Source organism: Malania oleifera, chromosome 2 (genome assembly GCF_029873635.1).
Source record: "Malania oleifera isolate guangnan ecotype guangnan chromosome 2, ASM2987363v1, whole genome shotgun sequence".
In the NCBI taxonomy this organism is placed as follows: domain Eukaryota; kingdom Viridiplantae; phylum Streptophyta; class Magnoliopsida; order Santalales; family Ximeniaceae; genus Malania; species Malania oleifera.
Genome location: NC_080418.1, coordinates 109,730,514 through 109,746,762, shown reverse-complemented (window position 1 = coordinate 109,746,762; position 16,249 = coordinate 109,730,514). Strand labels below are relative to the sequence as shown.

General features: G+C 36.0%; 1 protein-coding gene across 3 annotated transcripts in view; it reads left to right on the top strand.

Moving 5' to 3' along the window:
• LOC131148188 (probable plastidic glucose transporter 1) overlaps positions 1 to 14,960 on the top strand; it is a 29,965-nt gene extending 15,005 nt beyond the window's left edge. For all 3 annotated transcript variants that reach the window (XM_058097916.1, XM_058097917.1, XM_058097918.1), the window contains 7 exons: positions 9,645 to 9,738; positions 9,827 to 9,983; positions 10,423 to 10,569; positions 10,670 to 10,743; positions 10,975 to 11,063; positions 13,317 to 13,431; positions 14,514 to 14,960. In XM_058097916.1, coding sequence (XP_057953899.1) covers positions 9,645 to 9,738; positions 9,827 to 9,983; positions 10,423 to 10,569; positions 10,670 to 10,743; positions 10,975 to 11,063; positions 13,317 to 13,431; positions 14,514 to 14,711 — 874 coding nt within the window. In that variant the 3' untranslated portion in view covers positions 14,712 to 14,960. The remainder of the gene's footprint in view (positions 1 to 9,644; positions 9,739 to 9,826; positions 9,984 to 10,422; positions 10,570 to 10,669; positions 10,744 to 10,974; positions 11,064 to 13,316; positions 13,432 to 14,513) is intronic.
• Positions 14,961 to 16,249: the final 1,289 nt, after the last annotated feature.

Here is a 16,249-nt window from a genome sequence, read left to right as displayed (position 1 = left end):
TTATATTTCCCCCAACAAAATTTCAGTATAAACCCATCTAATACCTTTCCTTGGTACATAAATACAAAATTCCTTAATAAAACTTAAAATAATCAACTTACCCAAATTTTGAGATGGTGCCCAAGTTGGCCTAGCCAACGATTTATTCCTGCAGATATGAAGAGAAACTTCCCAAGAGTAGCGTGGCGGCTTCGGATTGTCGAACTGGAGAAGAACCGGCTCAGAAACCTAGAGAGAAGGCAGAGGGGGTCGGAGTTACAGAGAGAGAGAGAGAGAGAGAGAGAATTTCTGCATGTTTCTCGCAAGAAAAATGGCTTCTTGACCTTTTATAAGATGTTGGTCCACGTGGCCTCGTCGACGAGTCACATCTCTTTGTTGACGAGTCCAAGCGATAGTCTCGTCGACGAACGCCTTCTTCTTGTCGACGTGTTTCAGGCTCTGGAAGAAGTTCTCTTAGTAATTTCTCGTCGACGAGGCACGAGTTCCCGTCGACGAGCCGAAGAGCCTTGCTCGTCGACAAGCACTTCTTCACTCGTCGATGAGACCCTGCTGAAATCCCTTTTGAAAAATATTTTTCTCTTCTTTCTTTTATTATTTAATTACTATAACTCTTCAAGTCTCTACATCCCCTCTCTCTCTCTCTCTCTCTCTCTCATGCAGCCCTCCTTGTGTTATCCTTCATATTCTTTTTTCCTCTTCTTCCTCCCTTCTCTCTTCTGTTCTGTCTAGTCTCTGCTCTGCCTTCAGTTTTCTTTCTGTGTTCTTCTGTTCTGTCCTGCACAGCAACCTTTCTTCTCTCCTTTTCTCCGTTCTTTTCTGTCCTCCTCTATTTCTCCTCTACTTTCTAATTCTCTCCTATAATTCCCTCTCTCTATCTGTGATTTCTGATTTACTACATCTGTCCTGCATCAATTTGGTATCAAAAGCAAACTTTGATTCATCCACAATCTTCCTGTGTAACTAATCCATCTAATTTCTATCTCCAACTACAATCTCCCTTGAAAGATCATTAGAAAAAAAAAATTGAACCAAATCCACCCAAATTAAGTGCAATGCACTTCCAATTCTGCTCACATTGTATCAAACCATATACCCTACATGTGTTTTTTTCACACACCACCACCACCGGTCATTCGCCAGCCCTTGATCTACTACCAACTGGAACACCATTGCTGGAGGAGCCTCGCCGGTGGCACATGCACCCCACGCACCGGCAATGTACATGTGGAACAGTTCCAGATTCTCCTGCATTTTCCAAAATCATGATAAATTGAGTTTAGCCATGATATTTTGGATTTTTGCAATAATTTGACTTGGCTTCAAGATATTTTGATCTATACTACTAGATCATGGACTGTCAATGCAAATTCGTCTTTTAAAGGCTTGCCAACACTCATATTGGAACCAAGCTGTGATATTTTGAGATTTACTGCAGCAAATTGTTTTTCCTTCAAGAGATTTTGATGTTGGTCTCAAGAAATTCATCTTCAGTTATTTGATACATACTTTTGAAGATAAATTCAGTGTGCTAGCACCATTTTTCATGTTTATTAGTGGAATTTTCTTGAAGCAACCACGAGAATTGAAGTAAAACATTTGAAGAATCTCTTGAAACTCACCGCAAGGACTATTTGGTAATGTTCCCAAGCTTACAGTACTAGGATTTCATGGAAATTAATTTAATGTTGTCTATCCAATTGGTACTTGTCTGAATTTGCATCAGTCCTTATTTTTCTCTTACTTTAAAGTTTAAAAAGATGATGAGTCAATTCCACATGTCTAGTTCCCACCTTGTTGGCAATTCTTAATTGATAAAACCTAGGTGTTCTTGTGATTTTGATGGTTGTTCAAGTCCTCAACTTTTCTTTGATTGGTTGGATGGACTTCCTATTTTCCAATGGGAAGTCATGAGATTCTTTGAAAGAGAAGTACCTCCCTCCTTCCTATGAGAACCAATTGTTTAGTTATCTTTTGAACCGTCAACAAACCACCATTGTAGTAAAGCTAATTTAGCAACTTCAGGAGCTATTCTTAGGAGTGGTATTATTGAGGTCACACATCACACAATGACTAGGTTTGTGAATGGTCGTAAAGAGGATGCTAGGCGATAGGTTGACTTGTTTTCACCTAATTCTTTAGAAGCAACTTATTAGAAGGTTATAGCCATTGAAAAAGTACCTTAAGATGTAGGTCTTCATCTCAGGTGACTAAGTCTCATTATTCCAAATCCTTTCCTCAATCTAGGTCTATCATTCCTTAATCTAACCCTAGAGGGGGTATTGTAAAGCAAATATAGTCCCAACATGTTTGCTCTAGTGGATCTAGTATTCCTCAAGCTAGTAACCCATCTATGTAGTGTCATTGTTGCCATGCTAGTTGCTAGAGGTCACATAGCTGCCCATTGTCCTCAACGAGCCTTCGGTTTAGAGAATGAGACTGATGAGATGCCTTATTATTATCAGGTTGTAGATGTTGTTGATTACTTAGGAGATGAAGGTGAGCTTGTAGATGATTTTGAGGAGGATGATAACCACATTAGTGTGGTTAGATATGTTTTGTCCACTATGGGACTCTACTATTTTCAACACCTCAATTCGATATGGGGACAGGACATGCAAGCTAGTCATTGATGGGAGTAGTAGCATGAATGTGATCTCCAAAGTTGCTTTGGGAAGATTAAACCTTAAGGGAGAGCCACATCCCCAACCTTTTAAAGTGAATTGGGTAAATAGAACAAATCTACTTATCATAGAGAGGTGTCTTGTCCCCATCCAAATGGGTAAAATTATAAAGATAGGGTTTATTGTGATGTACTCCTGATGGAAGTGGCCTAACTAGTTAGGATGTCTGTGGTTATATGATTGGTCATGGTAAGGGATAAAATTATGTGTTTTTAGGCATAAAGATAAGAAGATCATCTTGATCGCTACCAAACTCACTCCTGAGGATCTTAGGTTTAGGAACGAGATACCCCTCTAAGTCCTAGTCCAAAGAAGCGTTCACTTGTTACATCATAGGACTTTTGGGCGAGAGCTTAGGAAATAGGTGTATCTTAGTAGCCATCACCCAAGAAGTTCCTTTTGAGGATGGGGAGTTTCCATATGAGCATCCACCCAAATTGGAGAGTTGTAGCTCAGTTCTTTGATGTAGTACACAGTGAGCTACCACCTATGCAAGACATTCAGCATGCAATAGATCTCATTCGAAGTTCACAATTACCTAATTTGCCCCATTATAGGATGAACCTAAAGAGAGTGCTGAATTGAATAAGCTGGTAGGAGAATTCCTTGGCAGGCTTTTGTGAGATCTAGCCTCGGTTCTTGTGGAATATCAGCTCATATAATTGTTAAAAAGAATGGATATTGGAGGATGGGTGTGGATAGTAGAGCCATCGATGAAATTATTATCAACTATAGGTTCCCTATCCCTAGACTGGAGCATATACTTGATATGCTAGCTGATTGCAATTGGTACTCGAAGATTGACTTGTGCAGTGAGTGTTACTAAGCCCCTATTTGGAACATCATAAAAAATTAGTACTTTTTAAGAAAGTACCTTTTACAAGTACTTGTGTCAATAAGTAGTGTTTGTTTTACACTTAAATAAGTATTTATTTCAAATAGTACTTTTCCGAATTACTATTTTTTTCAAATAAAATTTGTATATTCTAAAAAAAAGTATATATTTGAAAAAGTATTTGTAATAAAAGAATTTTTTTTTAAAGATACGTACTTTTCTAGAAAAAGTACTTCTCTATAAGTGGTTCCAAATTGGAAGTTAGAACTAGACTAGGTGATGGGTGTAACACAACATTTAAGAACCAAGGATGATTTCTTTGAGTGGTTGGTTGTGCCCTTTGGACTTTCTAATGCTGCTAGGACTTTTATGAAGGTTGGAAAACTTCTAGTGGTCTATTTTGGTGCTATACTAGTTTGTAACAAGACTAAGGAGGACTAAGGAGCACGTTCATGAGGTCTTTGTTACTTTGAGCAAAGATAAGTTGTTTGCTAACCTCAAGAAGTGTAGCTTCTTACAATTTAGTGTGCTCTTTCTTGGTCTTGTGGTCTTTTTGCAAGGAATAGGTACTGATCATGATAAGATTAGAGCTATTGTGAGTGGCCTGAGCCTAGAACTATTTTTGAGGTCCGTAGCTTTCATGGCCTAGCTACTTTCTATAGGCGATTCATAAGGCATTCTGGCAACATCATGGCTCCCATACTAATTGCCCAAGGAAATGGGAGTTCTATTGGACCTCTTCAATTTCCAGAGCTTTTGGAGAGTTCGAGTAGAAGATGAATGCCTATCTAGATTTTAGTAAAGTCTTCGAGATGGCTTGTGATGCCTCTAGGCTAAGTATAGCTGTATAGATGAAGTTTTGAGTCAGGAGGGACACCCTATAGCATTTTTCATTGAAAAAATCTTAGATGCTAAACAATAATATAGCACATATGACAAAGAGTTTGGGTGCTGTGTTGAGATATATTATTGTTGCCCCATGCGTTTATGACCATCTTGCTTTGTCGTATCTGAGTTCACAGAAGAAGTTGAGTGTGAAGCATGCTAGTTCGGTAGAGTTACTCAATAACTTTGTTCTTAAACATTATTCCAATGTTGAGATTAAGGCCTTTGATGGCCTTAATAGTAGTTATTTCTCCATATTATAAGAGTTGTGATCATCATGTTTGATCGGTCGAAGGATGAGTCTTCTACTTGTCTTGATTTTGGGCCTTTCTTTTAAGGAAGTGAGTGAAGGCCATCATAGGTATTTTTGTAGATTTTATCATCCATGAGGGTTATCTATAGGTTATGCATTCCCCATGCTTTATAGATCTTTTTGGCTCCAAGTTGCACTATGGTGGGTAGCTAGTCATCTGGGAAAGGATAAAATCATTGCCTTAGTTGAGGACAGGTTTCATGGGCCGTCCTTGAAGAGGAATGTTGCTAGGATAGCGTCTTATGTCGTACCTATCGGCCAAATCTAGGAGACACTACAGTGTTCTTTATACCCCTCTTCCATTGGCACTTATACCTTGGAGAGACCTAAGTATGAATTTTGTCCTTGGACTCCCTAAAACAGCTTGGGGACATGATTACATTTTTTTTTTTTTTTTTGTTGACAGGTTTTCCAAGAATGCACATTTTATCCCATGTAATATGATTTTTGATGCATCTCATGTGGCTTAATTTTTCTTTAAAGAGGTCCTCAATTTGCATGGTTTGTCAACTTTCTAGTGCTAATAGGCATATCGAGTTTTCTAGTTACTTTTCAAAGACATTTTGAAAAATGTGTGGGACTCACTTGATGTTTTCTTTTGCTTGCCACCTCTGAGGTTGTGAATCATAATCTTGGTGACCTACTTAGGTGTGTAGTGGGAGAACAACAAGACAATTGGGATTTGGTGCTGCCTACGATTGAGTTTGCTTATAATAATTTTGTGAATAAGTCCATGGGTAATAGCCCTTTTGAGTGTGTATTCGGTCGCAAACCATGTGCGCCCATTGATCTTGTTCCTTTGCCACTAGATGCCTGTATTTCAATCTTCTGTTCATCACATCCATGAGTTGCATGTAAAGGTCAGGTGAAAACTTGCCAGGAGTAATGTGGATTACAAACTTGCTGCACGTGTGCATTGTAGAGCTAGAGACTTTAATGTGGGTGATAGTGTCATGGTTTGCTTTAGACCTGAACATTACCCTAGAAACTCATTTCAAAAGCTCCATGCCCACATCATTTGGCCCTTTCTTCATACTTAAGAAACTTGGACCTAAATCATATTTTACTTGATTTGCTTACTCATATGACCATTAATCTAGTCTTTAATGTGGAGGATTTGACACCATACTGAGGAACCTTTGAGCCTGTTGCTTTGTCATTTGGTACTCATGCAGGGTTAGCAGTTCTTTAGCCTCCTTCCATTTCTTGATCACAGGAGACAGTGGAGTCTATTTTGGATGATGAGTTTATGATTTCTTGGGGTGGTTCTCGACAGTTTGATTTGGTGGAGGGATTGTGCCAATTCAGATGCTATATGGCTTACCGGGAATGCCATCCATGAGAGTGCTCCCGAGTTAGAGTTATATTTAGAGTCACACTCTCAGAAGCAGAGTTCCTTTTAGATGGAGAACCACCCAGATATTTTAGGCCACCCGTTTGGCATGCTTATTTTAGGCATAGCTTTAGGAAATTATGTTTGTCTTAAATATTTCTTTATTTTGTAATTTCTAGTTTTGTTGGGATTTCTATGTAAATATGTGTTTTAGTTAGTGGTCAGTATATGTACTTGACTTGTAAGTTATTTGGAACTGTCATCAGATTTTAAACAGAATTCTGTGTCAGTTTCTTGTCTCTCTCGGGCAGCCCTCCCTCTCTTCTCCTTCTTCTTCCTTCTCTGTTCTTCCTCTCCTCTTCTCTTCTTTTTAATTTTCTTGCATAACTCTCTCTCTCTCTCTCTCTCTCTCTCATTTCTGAATTACTACATCTGTCCTACATTGAGCTTTCGCAGTTGATTTATAAACTCAGGAGCTTCCTACTCAATTTAAAAGGTCTTTAAGCGATTGGCTCTCATAATATGTTGTGATTATTTTTGGGAATAATGCAGAAAAATTAAAATCTTGAATGAATTTTTTTATGATAATTCCAGGATGTATTCAAGTGAAGGAAATGAAATACATATTTTGAAATGGGTAGAGAAGAGGAAGGATGCCATTCTCAATTTTCCATTTTACTTTTAGCTTTAGAATTTTGCAGTCTTTGTCAATAGATCAAATTTAAATAAAAGAAAAATTTAGTGCGTATAACTTGTGTAGAAGTGTTAGTTGGGATTGCTCAAATATCTAGTCATAGTTAGCATCAAGTTTCGTCATTGTGTACTTGCCGCCTCATTAATTAATTATTTCTGTCAAGGTAATTAGATAGGCTGCAGATTGGTCCATCTAATCAGTTGTCGAAATCTATTATAAGTATGTAAAACATATAATACAGAAGATGGAAACTAGACTCCGGCATAGCTAGTTGGACTTAGTGTTCTCTGTTGTTATAAATAGTGGTCGCGACCAATATGTAATTGTTTGGTTTTTTGGGTTCTCGATGCTGTTACACACTGCTAAATTGGTTGGAAGGAAATTCACAGCCATACAGACTACCATGATGGCCGCAATAGTACCCTTCACTAAATTGTTATTACAACATTATTTTTAATTACTTTTCTCGTGGTTCTTTTTTTTCCCCTTTCCATAAATCACTCTCCATAAGCTGTGTAGAGAGGGAGGAGGATAGTATAATGAGGATGCTAATGATATCAGATTTTTTTAATTTATTAATATTTCTTGAGTTGCATTAACTAATAAAATTGATATGAACACTATTTTGTTAATAAAAATTATATTCTAAAATATTAGTAATTTGATATTTCTTTTCTATATTTTTCAATTGCATTAATTAATAATTTGATATGAACACTATTTCTTTATTAAAAATTATATTCTAATAATATTAGTAATTTGATATTTCTTTTCTATGTTTTTCAACTTCAACCTTATTTTCTTTTATGGTTTTTGTTGTGTTCAAGTTTTAGTGCTCTTTTTATTTAATGGTAAATTTTATGATTCTATATGATATTTTAAAGCATAGGTTTTATTTATACAATATAACTTGTTGATCTAAATTTATTGTACTTTTATTATTTTAAATAGTAAAATAATGGAACTTTTTAAATTTATATTTGTGTGTCTTATGTGCCTAATATATTAATGGAGTGTATAATGTATTCTTACCTTGAGCAAGCATATGATAAAGTACCTAGGGACGTTCTTTGGTGAGAAGGGAATATGTTGCAAATATACTGATGTTATGTGATAGAGTAACAACTAGAGTTAGGACTATAGGAGGGGTCTAGAAAATTTCGAATCAAAGTAGGTGTACATCAAGACTCCACATTAAGCTCCTATTTATTGTTTTAGTAATTGATCAACTCACGAGGAATATACAAGACGAGGTACCACGGTGTATGCTGTTTGTGGATGATATTTTTTTGATTGGTGAAAGTAGGAGCGGGGTTGAATCTAAGTTAGAACTTTGGAGAGCAATGTTAGAGTCTAAAGGCTTAGAATAATTAGAAACAGAAAGAATATATGAAATGTAATTTCAGCCATGTAAGGAGGAATATTGAAGATAAGATTAAACTTGATGATTAAGAAATCAATAGTACTAGTAGATTTTGATATCTTAGATCTATTATGTAAATGGAGGGAGAGATTGAAGAGGATGTAGTACATAGAATTAAAGATGCTAGGTAAAATGGAGGAGTGCTTCAGGTATGATATGCGATTGTAGACTACGACTAAAATTAAAAGAAAATTTTTACAGGATGGCTATAAGACCAACTATGTTATATGGATCAGTATGCTGAGCAATTGAGAAACAATATATTCAAAAAGTTAAAGTGGCTGAAATGCGCATGCTAAAGTGGGTAAGTGGTGTAACATTAAAGCATAAATTAAGGAATAATCATGTTTGCAATAAGCTCCCCTAGCTAGCACTAGTAGAAGATAAGATAAAGAGAGGGGCAACTTAGATGGTTTGGGGAAACGTAGGCCAAATAAGGCACCGGTGAGGAGGAGCGAGCAAATCACTGTTAACGGCAAAAGCACAGGAAGGCAGACCTAAAATAACTTGGAATGAGGCGGTGAGAAAAGATTTAATAGCTCTTGAGTTAGCCGAAGAAATTGCCCTTGATCAAGTGGATTGGCATAAAAGGATTCATATAGCCTACCCTACTTAATGGGACTTAAGGCTTGTTATTGTTGTTTGTTGTTGTATAATGTATTTTGTTTTTATTAATTGATTTTCAGCCATATGATTAATGAATAAATGAATTATTTATATATATATATATATATATATAATTATTTTTATCTCAATGGTGGTTTGAAACAAATGTAAAATTTGTTGCTCACTAACCAACATGAGTAGTTGAACTAAAGGATCCAAAATGCAGTAAAACTTTAAAAAGTGTTCAGAGCTTAAAACATGTAAACAAACCAATATACATAAGATTGTGTCCTTGAAAAAAATTCATGGGTGTTACAGCCTCTTCCCATTATGTAGCACCTGCTGCTCCTGCTTCCCGCTACACCTGTTACCTTCAGCTATTTAAACCCATGCATGTGTTCCCCCCAGGAACTGCTCAGGCAATGTCTATAAGTGAGGTGACATATGATGAAAACTGTCACTGACATCTATATGAGCATTTTCCAGGCATACTACATTCTCACTTTTTTATAGCTCAGTAGCGTCTTTTGACCCTTTTAATTTTAACTGCTAGAAGATGGTGATCTCACTTTCTTCAATTTACTGTAAATAGTCTGTCTTAATAGTTCTTGCATTAAACCATATTTTGAGTTTTGTTTTCATATGTTCGGAGACAGGTGAATTCATATCTTTTGTAGTCTGTCCCTAAAAGCCCCATTTTCATTTTCCTGCTCTGATTACACCTAACCTAGATATGACTGCGTATCCTCCAATATGTATATCTCTGAAGCTAAAATTGTTGTTCTGATCTCTGATTGGAAGGTTATTGACAATTCTAACAGTAGATTTTCTTTCTGAAACTGTTGGGTAGAATTTAATTAATCATAGCTTTCAGGTGGAGGACTATTCTCTATATTGCAAGTGTCCCTGCTTTTATTGTTGCCTTTGGTATGCAGTTCGCTGTAGAGAGCCCCCGATGGCTATATAAAGTAGGACTCTTTGATTTTTTGAATGACAAAATCTTCAAGTTTTATTTCTTTTCTTGTTTTCGGAACGTTGATCATGTTGGTGCTGTAGGTAGGGAGACTGAATGATGCTAGAACAACCATTCAGAACCTTTGGGGATCATCTGAAGTTGACAAAGTGGTTGAAGAATTTCAGTCAGTCATTAGAAAAAATGGTAGTGACTTGGACAGCAAATGGTTGGAACTCCTTGAAGAGCCACACTTGAGAGGTATTGAGGCGGTTTATGGATGTCATAAGTTTTCAGGTTGAAAACAAAGTTAATTTTATAAGGATAAACTTTTCCAGCACAAATTTCACAAAGAGAGCAAGTTTTCTTGTATGTTTGAGTTAAAGGTTTTCAGACATATAAGCAACTCCTAATAGAGCGATAATCCTTTTGTTGGATGACTTGACAGAAAGTTTTGAGAAAGTTCAAAAATCCCTGATTTGCAGCTTTCTGTGTTAAAAATTTTATTCATGGAGAATGAAAAATATTGGATGGCATGTTAGTATTGTGTCAAATATTGCGTCATATTTTCTCACTATGTTTATGTCTATTGTCTACTGCTTTCTTGTTATGTACAGTTACTTTCTAAGTACGGTTTATATGTACACTTTATATTGCTACACAACACACTTTTCAGACAGGGATGTTTGTGTCACTGCAGTTGCATTCATTGGGGGTGCACTTTTTGTACTTCAACAGTTTGCGGGCATTAATGGGGTTCTTTATTTTTCATCCTTGACTTTCAAAGATGAGGGAATCACAAGTGGTCCTTTTGCAAGCTTCTTAGGAGGAATTACCAACTTTGCAGGTTTGGATGTTATATTATTATACATAATGTACACCCAAGTATCTGTGTATTTGTGGTTGAAAATGCCCTCTCACTGTTGTCAACTGATTGCCATATTCAGGATCAATTAGTGCTTTATACTTAGTTGATAAGCAAGGGAGACAAAGGCTTTTAATTGGGAGCTACTTGGGAATGGTGAGTAGGAGTGAGATGCTTATATTGATAATTGAGTTACTGATGAAAAGAACAAATAAGATGGAATTGTTGGATACATCGTGGGAGGGTGCCATTTCACTTGCTAAATTGCACACATGGTGGGATAAAATTTCCTTGGTGTTGGTACTCTTATAGTTGAATTAAAACTTATAATATCATATAATCATGCATCTTATGAGATGAAGTTACGTACTCCTCGTCTTTGTGCAGGCTGTCTCAATGTTTCTCGTTGTCTATGGCATCAGTTCTGCTGTTGATGAGCAACTTGGTCACAATTTATCGATACTGGGAACTGTCATGTATGATTCTTCACTCAGTAGCAGTTAATATTTTTTGGGAAGGGAAAGAAGAAATTCATTAAGAAAGAATAAATTAGTAATTACAAAGAGGGTGAGACATCCTCAAAGAACAAAAGAAAAACAAAACAGAAGCTAGAAAATACAAAAAACAAGACCAAAAAAACTAAGCTAAAAGGACCAACCAATTGTGCTGAATATCAGAGAAGGCCATGCTCCCAAAGCACCCGGTAGAACACCCACAAAGAGGCCAAAAAAATAATTCTTTCCCTAATTGAATCTAGAGATGAAGCATGATCCTGGAAAATCTGAGAATTCCTCTCGAACTAAATTACCCATATAACGTGAAGACTGCACACACCACAAAACCTTCTTGTTTTGCCTCCCAAGGCCAACAAAATCGATCAACAGTAAATCCTCCAAAGACTGGTCAAGTTCAACACTCTCCTAACAATTCAGAAAGCTTAGCCCGTAAGCACCGAGCCACTGAGCAATGAATAAATAAATGAGCATGATCTCATTACTAGATGCATAACACATTACACACACATAAGGGGAGAGAGCCATGTATCGTCTTCCAGTCGGCGACAGATTGTTGAGGTTTATTAAGAATGGTCATCCATCCAAAAACCTTTGCCTTTGAAATTTTTTATCCCTGGTCTTAAATAGTGGCGGCAACTATTAGGCCATTACATAGCGGTTTTTTGGGTCTCCAATTCTTTTACTCACGGCTACATCAGTGGGAAGAAAAAATCACAGCTGTAGCAGCCGTTACTGACCGTTTATGTAACACCCGCTACATCTGTTTATATAACCGCTACAGGGCTGTCGCAGCAAAAATATGTTTTTCACTTTTAAGCTTTTTCTTCTAGTTTTTCTTTTTTTCCCCCCTTCCATAAATTATTCTTATTAAGCTGTGAGGAGATGGGAAGAGATTATAATGAGGATGCTAATGAATTAATGATACAAAAATTATTATTATTTTTAATGTGCACAAGATATGCATTAACAATTTGATTTGAAACCCTATTTTGCTTAATATAAATACTTATTTTGATAATATTAGTATTTCAGTTTTTCTTTTCTATATTTTTCAACTTCAACCTTCTTTTCTTTTCTAGTTTTTTTCTTGTTCAAGTTGTATGTTATCTATTTAATGATAAATTTTATGATTATATATTATAATTTTAAAGCTGTGTTTGGGAGAGACATTGAATTTAAATTTGTGTGGATTTGGATAAAATGTAATACAAAATTGTATTGAATTTTGTTCAAATCCACACAAATCCAAGTCCAAGGCCCGAAATCCATGCTTCCAAATGTAGTGTGAAACTCTTTTTAAGAAAATAACTTAAAACAAGCAAATATACCAATATACATAAGATTGTGTATGCTTGAAAAAAAAAAAAAAAAATCACGGCTGTTACACGTCCTTCCCATATGTAACATCCACTAGCCTGCTTCCCACTGCACCTGTTACCATTATGTTACACTACCCGCTATTGCTATTTAAAACCATGATTTTAGCTCTTCAGAAACACTTGCCTATAGGAAAACAATGGGAAGATTGAATTAGATGAGAGAAAAATGTCTTACAAGAAAAATACCCGTATTATCCAAGCATTGACTCTTATGTCCCCAGCATGAGAGTTCTGAAAAGAATCCAACAAACCTAAAAATTATTTCCTTCACTTGCATCATTTAAAACTGTGACCCCACTTATGCTTTGAGAGCTCCATATCTGATACTTATTGTTTGTTTTTTGTTTTCTTCTTTCACTTTGATATGTTATGGCAAGATATAGGTTGGAGTTGCAATATGCTGTTGCTCGTGTTTTATAGATGTGTCATTGATATTGGTGTACCTTGACATAATGAAGTTCTGCTGCTTATGTCTTACAAACTATTGCCATATTCAGAACTACTTTTCTTAGGACTAACTTTATTCAGTTTTACATGGAACTTTAAAAATTGCTTGTTGTTTGAAGTAATGTTTGGAATAAGTTTAGTTTGTTTTTCGTATATTATCATCTTTAACATCCTTATTTATTTATTTATTTATTTTAATGTTCCTTTTTTGGCTTTAGGGAGTGTCAGCTAGGGGTTGGGCAGGGGTTGCAGGAGAGGGGGGTGGGAGTGGATGGGGATGAATTAATTTCATTCAATTTCTAAATTCCCCATTATAATTTTTAATGTTTGGTTGGATATCACAAATTTAATGCGACTATTGAAACTTCTTCACTTTGTTCATCCTTAGGTACATATTCACCTTTGCTCTCGGAGCTGGTCCTGTAACTGGTCTTATCATATCAGAGCTTAGCAGCAACAGAACACGTGGAAAGATTATGGGCTTCAGTTTATCTGTTCACTGGGTATGTAATTGATTAATCTGATCCATAGGTTCTTGCTTTTTAGAAGAAAAGAGTTATTTTGCTTCTAGACTAAGACACTAGCAGGTAATAAGAATTTTTTTTTTTTTAAGTGAAAGATTTATATCTGTGTGGCTGCTTCCACTTTGGTTATTTAAAAGGTAATACTACACGAGCTTCAAATGAATGAATAATAAATTAACTCCGTGTACTCTGGGTAAAAGCTATCTGACCTCTATAGTTTTAGTCAATTCTAAGTACTTGTACTTACAAATTAGGTTGGATGTTGTCATCAGAAAATCTTCTCAGGGGTGGGTTCGTTTCAATTCACATCATTTGGCTGTTAGATCACTCTAACTGCAGTGTTAAATCAAAATTCATTTGTACCACCTTTGCTGGCGCTAGAAGAGATCGTGTAAAAATTTTATGAGTCTTGTCTTTGTGCTGGATACTTAAAAACTTGGTTTAAAAGAAATGACGGGTAATCATACTGAAGGAATTAGAATTCCCAATTCTACATCCAGCATTTTGTGACTGTTTGTTTTATTAGGTGGTTGTATGATTGGAATGGTATTTATGATTGCTGGAGTGGGTATAGAAAGCTTCAATTAGAGTTAAAAAAAGTAATATTAATTTTCCAACCAAAAATTGACGATCATTCCCAACCTCTCCTTAGAAGGAATCCCGTTCCCTTTCCTTGGTGGAGTAGACTGTATTACTCTATATCATGTGGGACTACATGTCAACAAGTTCCATTAAATGTTGTGAGGGTTGATCTAGATGGTAAGCTTATTTTGCAAAAAAACTGACTAGTATAAGTCCTCAAATTGCATCATTGAACGTATAGGGAAAAATAGGATTTTCTTAAATATTACAAGGACAAACATGTTTTTAGATTATTGCTTGACATCACAGCTTTAATTGTTAAATTATGGGTTATGGAGTATATCAATTGTCTAACGCATGATTTTAATCTTTCAAAATTGTTTGTATGCTTTTCCTCTCTCTTCTACCTGTTTTTTTTTTTTTTTTTCCATGATGTTGCAACTCATTTTAATATTTGAAGTATGCACCCTTTGATTCAGGTTTGTAACTTTGTTGTGGGTCTGTTCTTCCTTGAACTGGTGGAGAAATTTGGAGTTGCTTCGGTTTATGCAAGCTTCGGCGGAATTTCCATCTTATCCGCAATATTTGCTTATTATTTCTTAGTTGAAACTAAAGGCCGCTCCCTCGAGGAAATAGAGATCTCACTAGATCCCAAATTTGCCTCCAAGGATGATTGATGGTATTCCACTCCCAAGTTTGAGTTGATAAAAGAGGTTCTTCTTCAGCTGCGTGGCGAAGATAGTTTTGCTTAATTGGTCACTATTTCTAGCATCAAGTTCTTTGAATGGGAGATTCTTTTTGCTTAATTGGTCACTATTTCTAGCATCAAGTTCTTTGAAGGGGAGATTTGTAATGCTGCTATATCAAAAGCAGCAAATTGTTTCAGATTTTTGCATTAGCACCACAATACCAAGTGACTTGAGATATACCACCTTATGTTGCATTGTTTTCTTCATGCATGTGAAATGATTGAGATGGGGAACCATCTCAATCATAAAAAAGGGTAGGGGGGGAGGGGGGAGGCAAATAAACAGCAGTCAAAAGGAAAAAAAAAAATTTCCTTATCCGTGGGCATCCCCAACCATAATTTCATAGTGAATTTTTTTGAAAGGTCATAATTTCATTGTGCTGTTCTTTTGTAACATATTTTGGATAGAATGTTCTTATCGGGCAAGCTATGGTTATTCGTCAGGTTGATAGTATGTAAATATATTGAAAAGTCTCTGTTCATTCTCAAATCCAAGGATACTTTCCAATGGTTTGGCCTCAGCCAACATGCGTGGTACATCTTGGCCATGAATGTGCCAAGGCACTTGCCAGGAGGCCAGTTGGTTAGCTGGACTCTCTCTCCAAGCATATTGTGATGCTTGAAAATTGACTCTACTTTCAGGTTATTCTTGTTTTACTAAAACTGAAAGATGTGAAGACCCAATCATGTATATAAACATTCAATTTTTACTTTATTTTTCAATGTAGGAAAATTCACAAGTAGAATTTTTAACAGTCTCCTTCTCATTTCCAAGCGTCAATCGCTCTTCCTTGAACATAAGCCATTCTTGTTATGCAACAAATTAAGAGTTATTACTCAATCATGGGAAAGGGCATGAAACCATGGGATACGTTCCTCACCAATTCTAAATTTTATGTGTCTACTTCTATGGTCACATATGAATGAATTGTTGTGTATTTGTGGCTCATGTACTTGATGGATTACATAAATAAAGAAGAAAACATAATTGAAAATCATACGTGCTGGGGAGCAGCAGCAAATAGTTGATTGATTGACTGAAACAATCGATGATTTGTTTCAGAATTTATACAATTTACATTCTGTCTAAAATAGTTGATTGATTGGCCCAATTAGTCGAAGGTTTGACTCGGAACACCCAGTGTAAATTTTGAATTTTGAATATTTGGATGTTAATATGGTTGGGTTTCAGGGGAAAACCTCTGAGGAGTCTTATATATACATAGTATATGTTGTATATTGTAAGCCAAGTGTGGTTGAAAGAGAATTGAGAGGATTCTTGAATTGCTCTTGTAATTTATACAAAAATGAAGTGAATTTTTGCCGTTTGCTCCTATGGATGTAAGTATTATCGAACTATGTAATTCTCTGTGTCTTTGTGATTGTTATTGCTTTAATTTACTTGTTGTGGTTGTGGGGTTATTCTGTTTTCATCATTAGATTGCTGCAGTGTGTTTGATCTTTTAC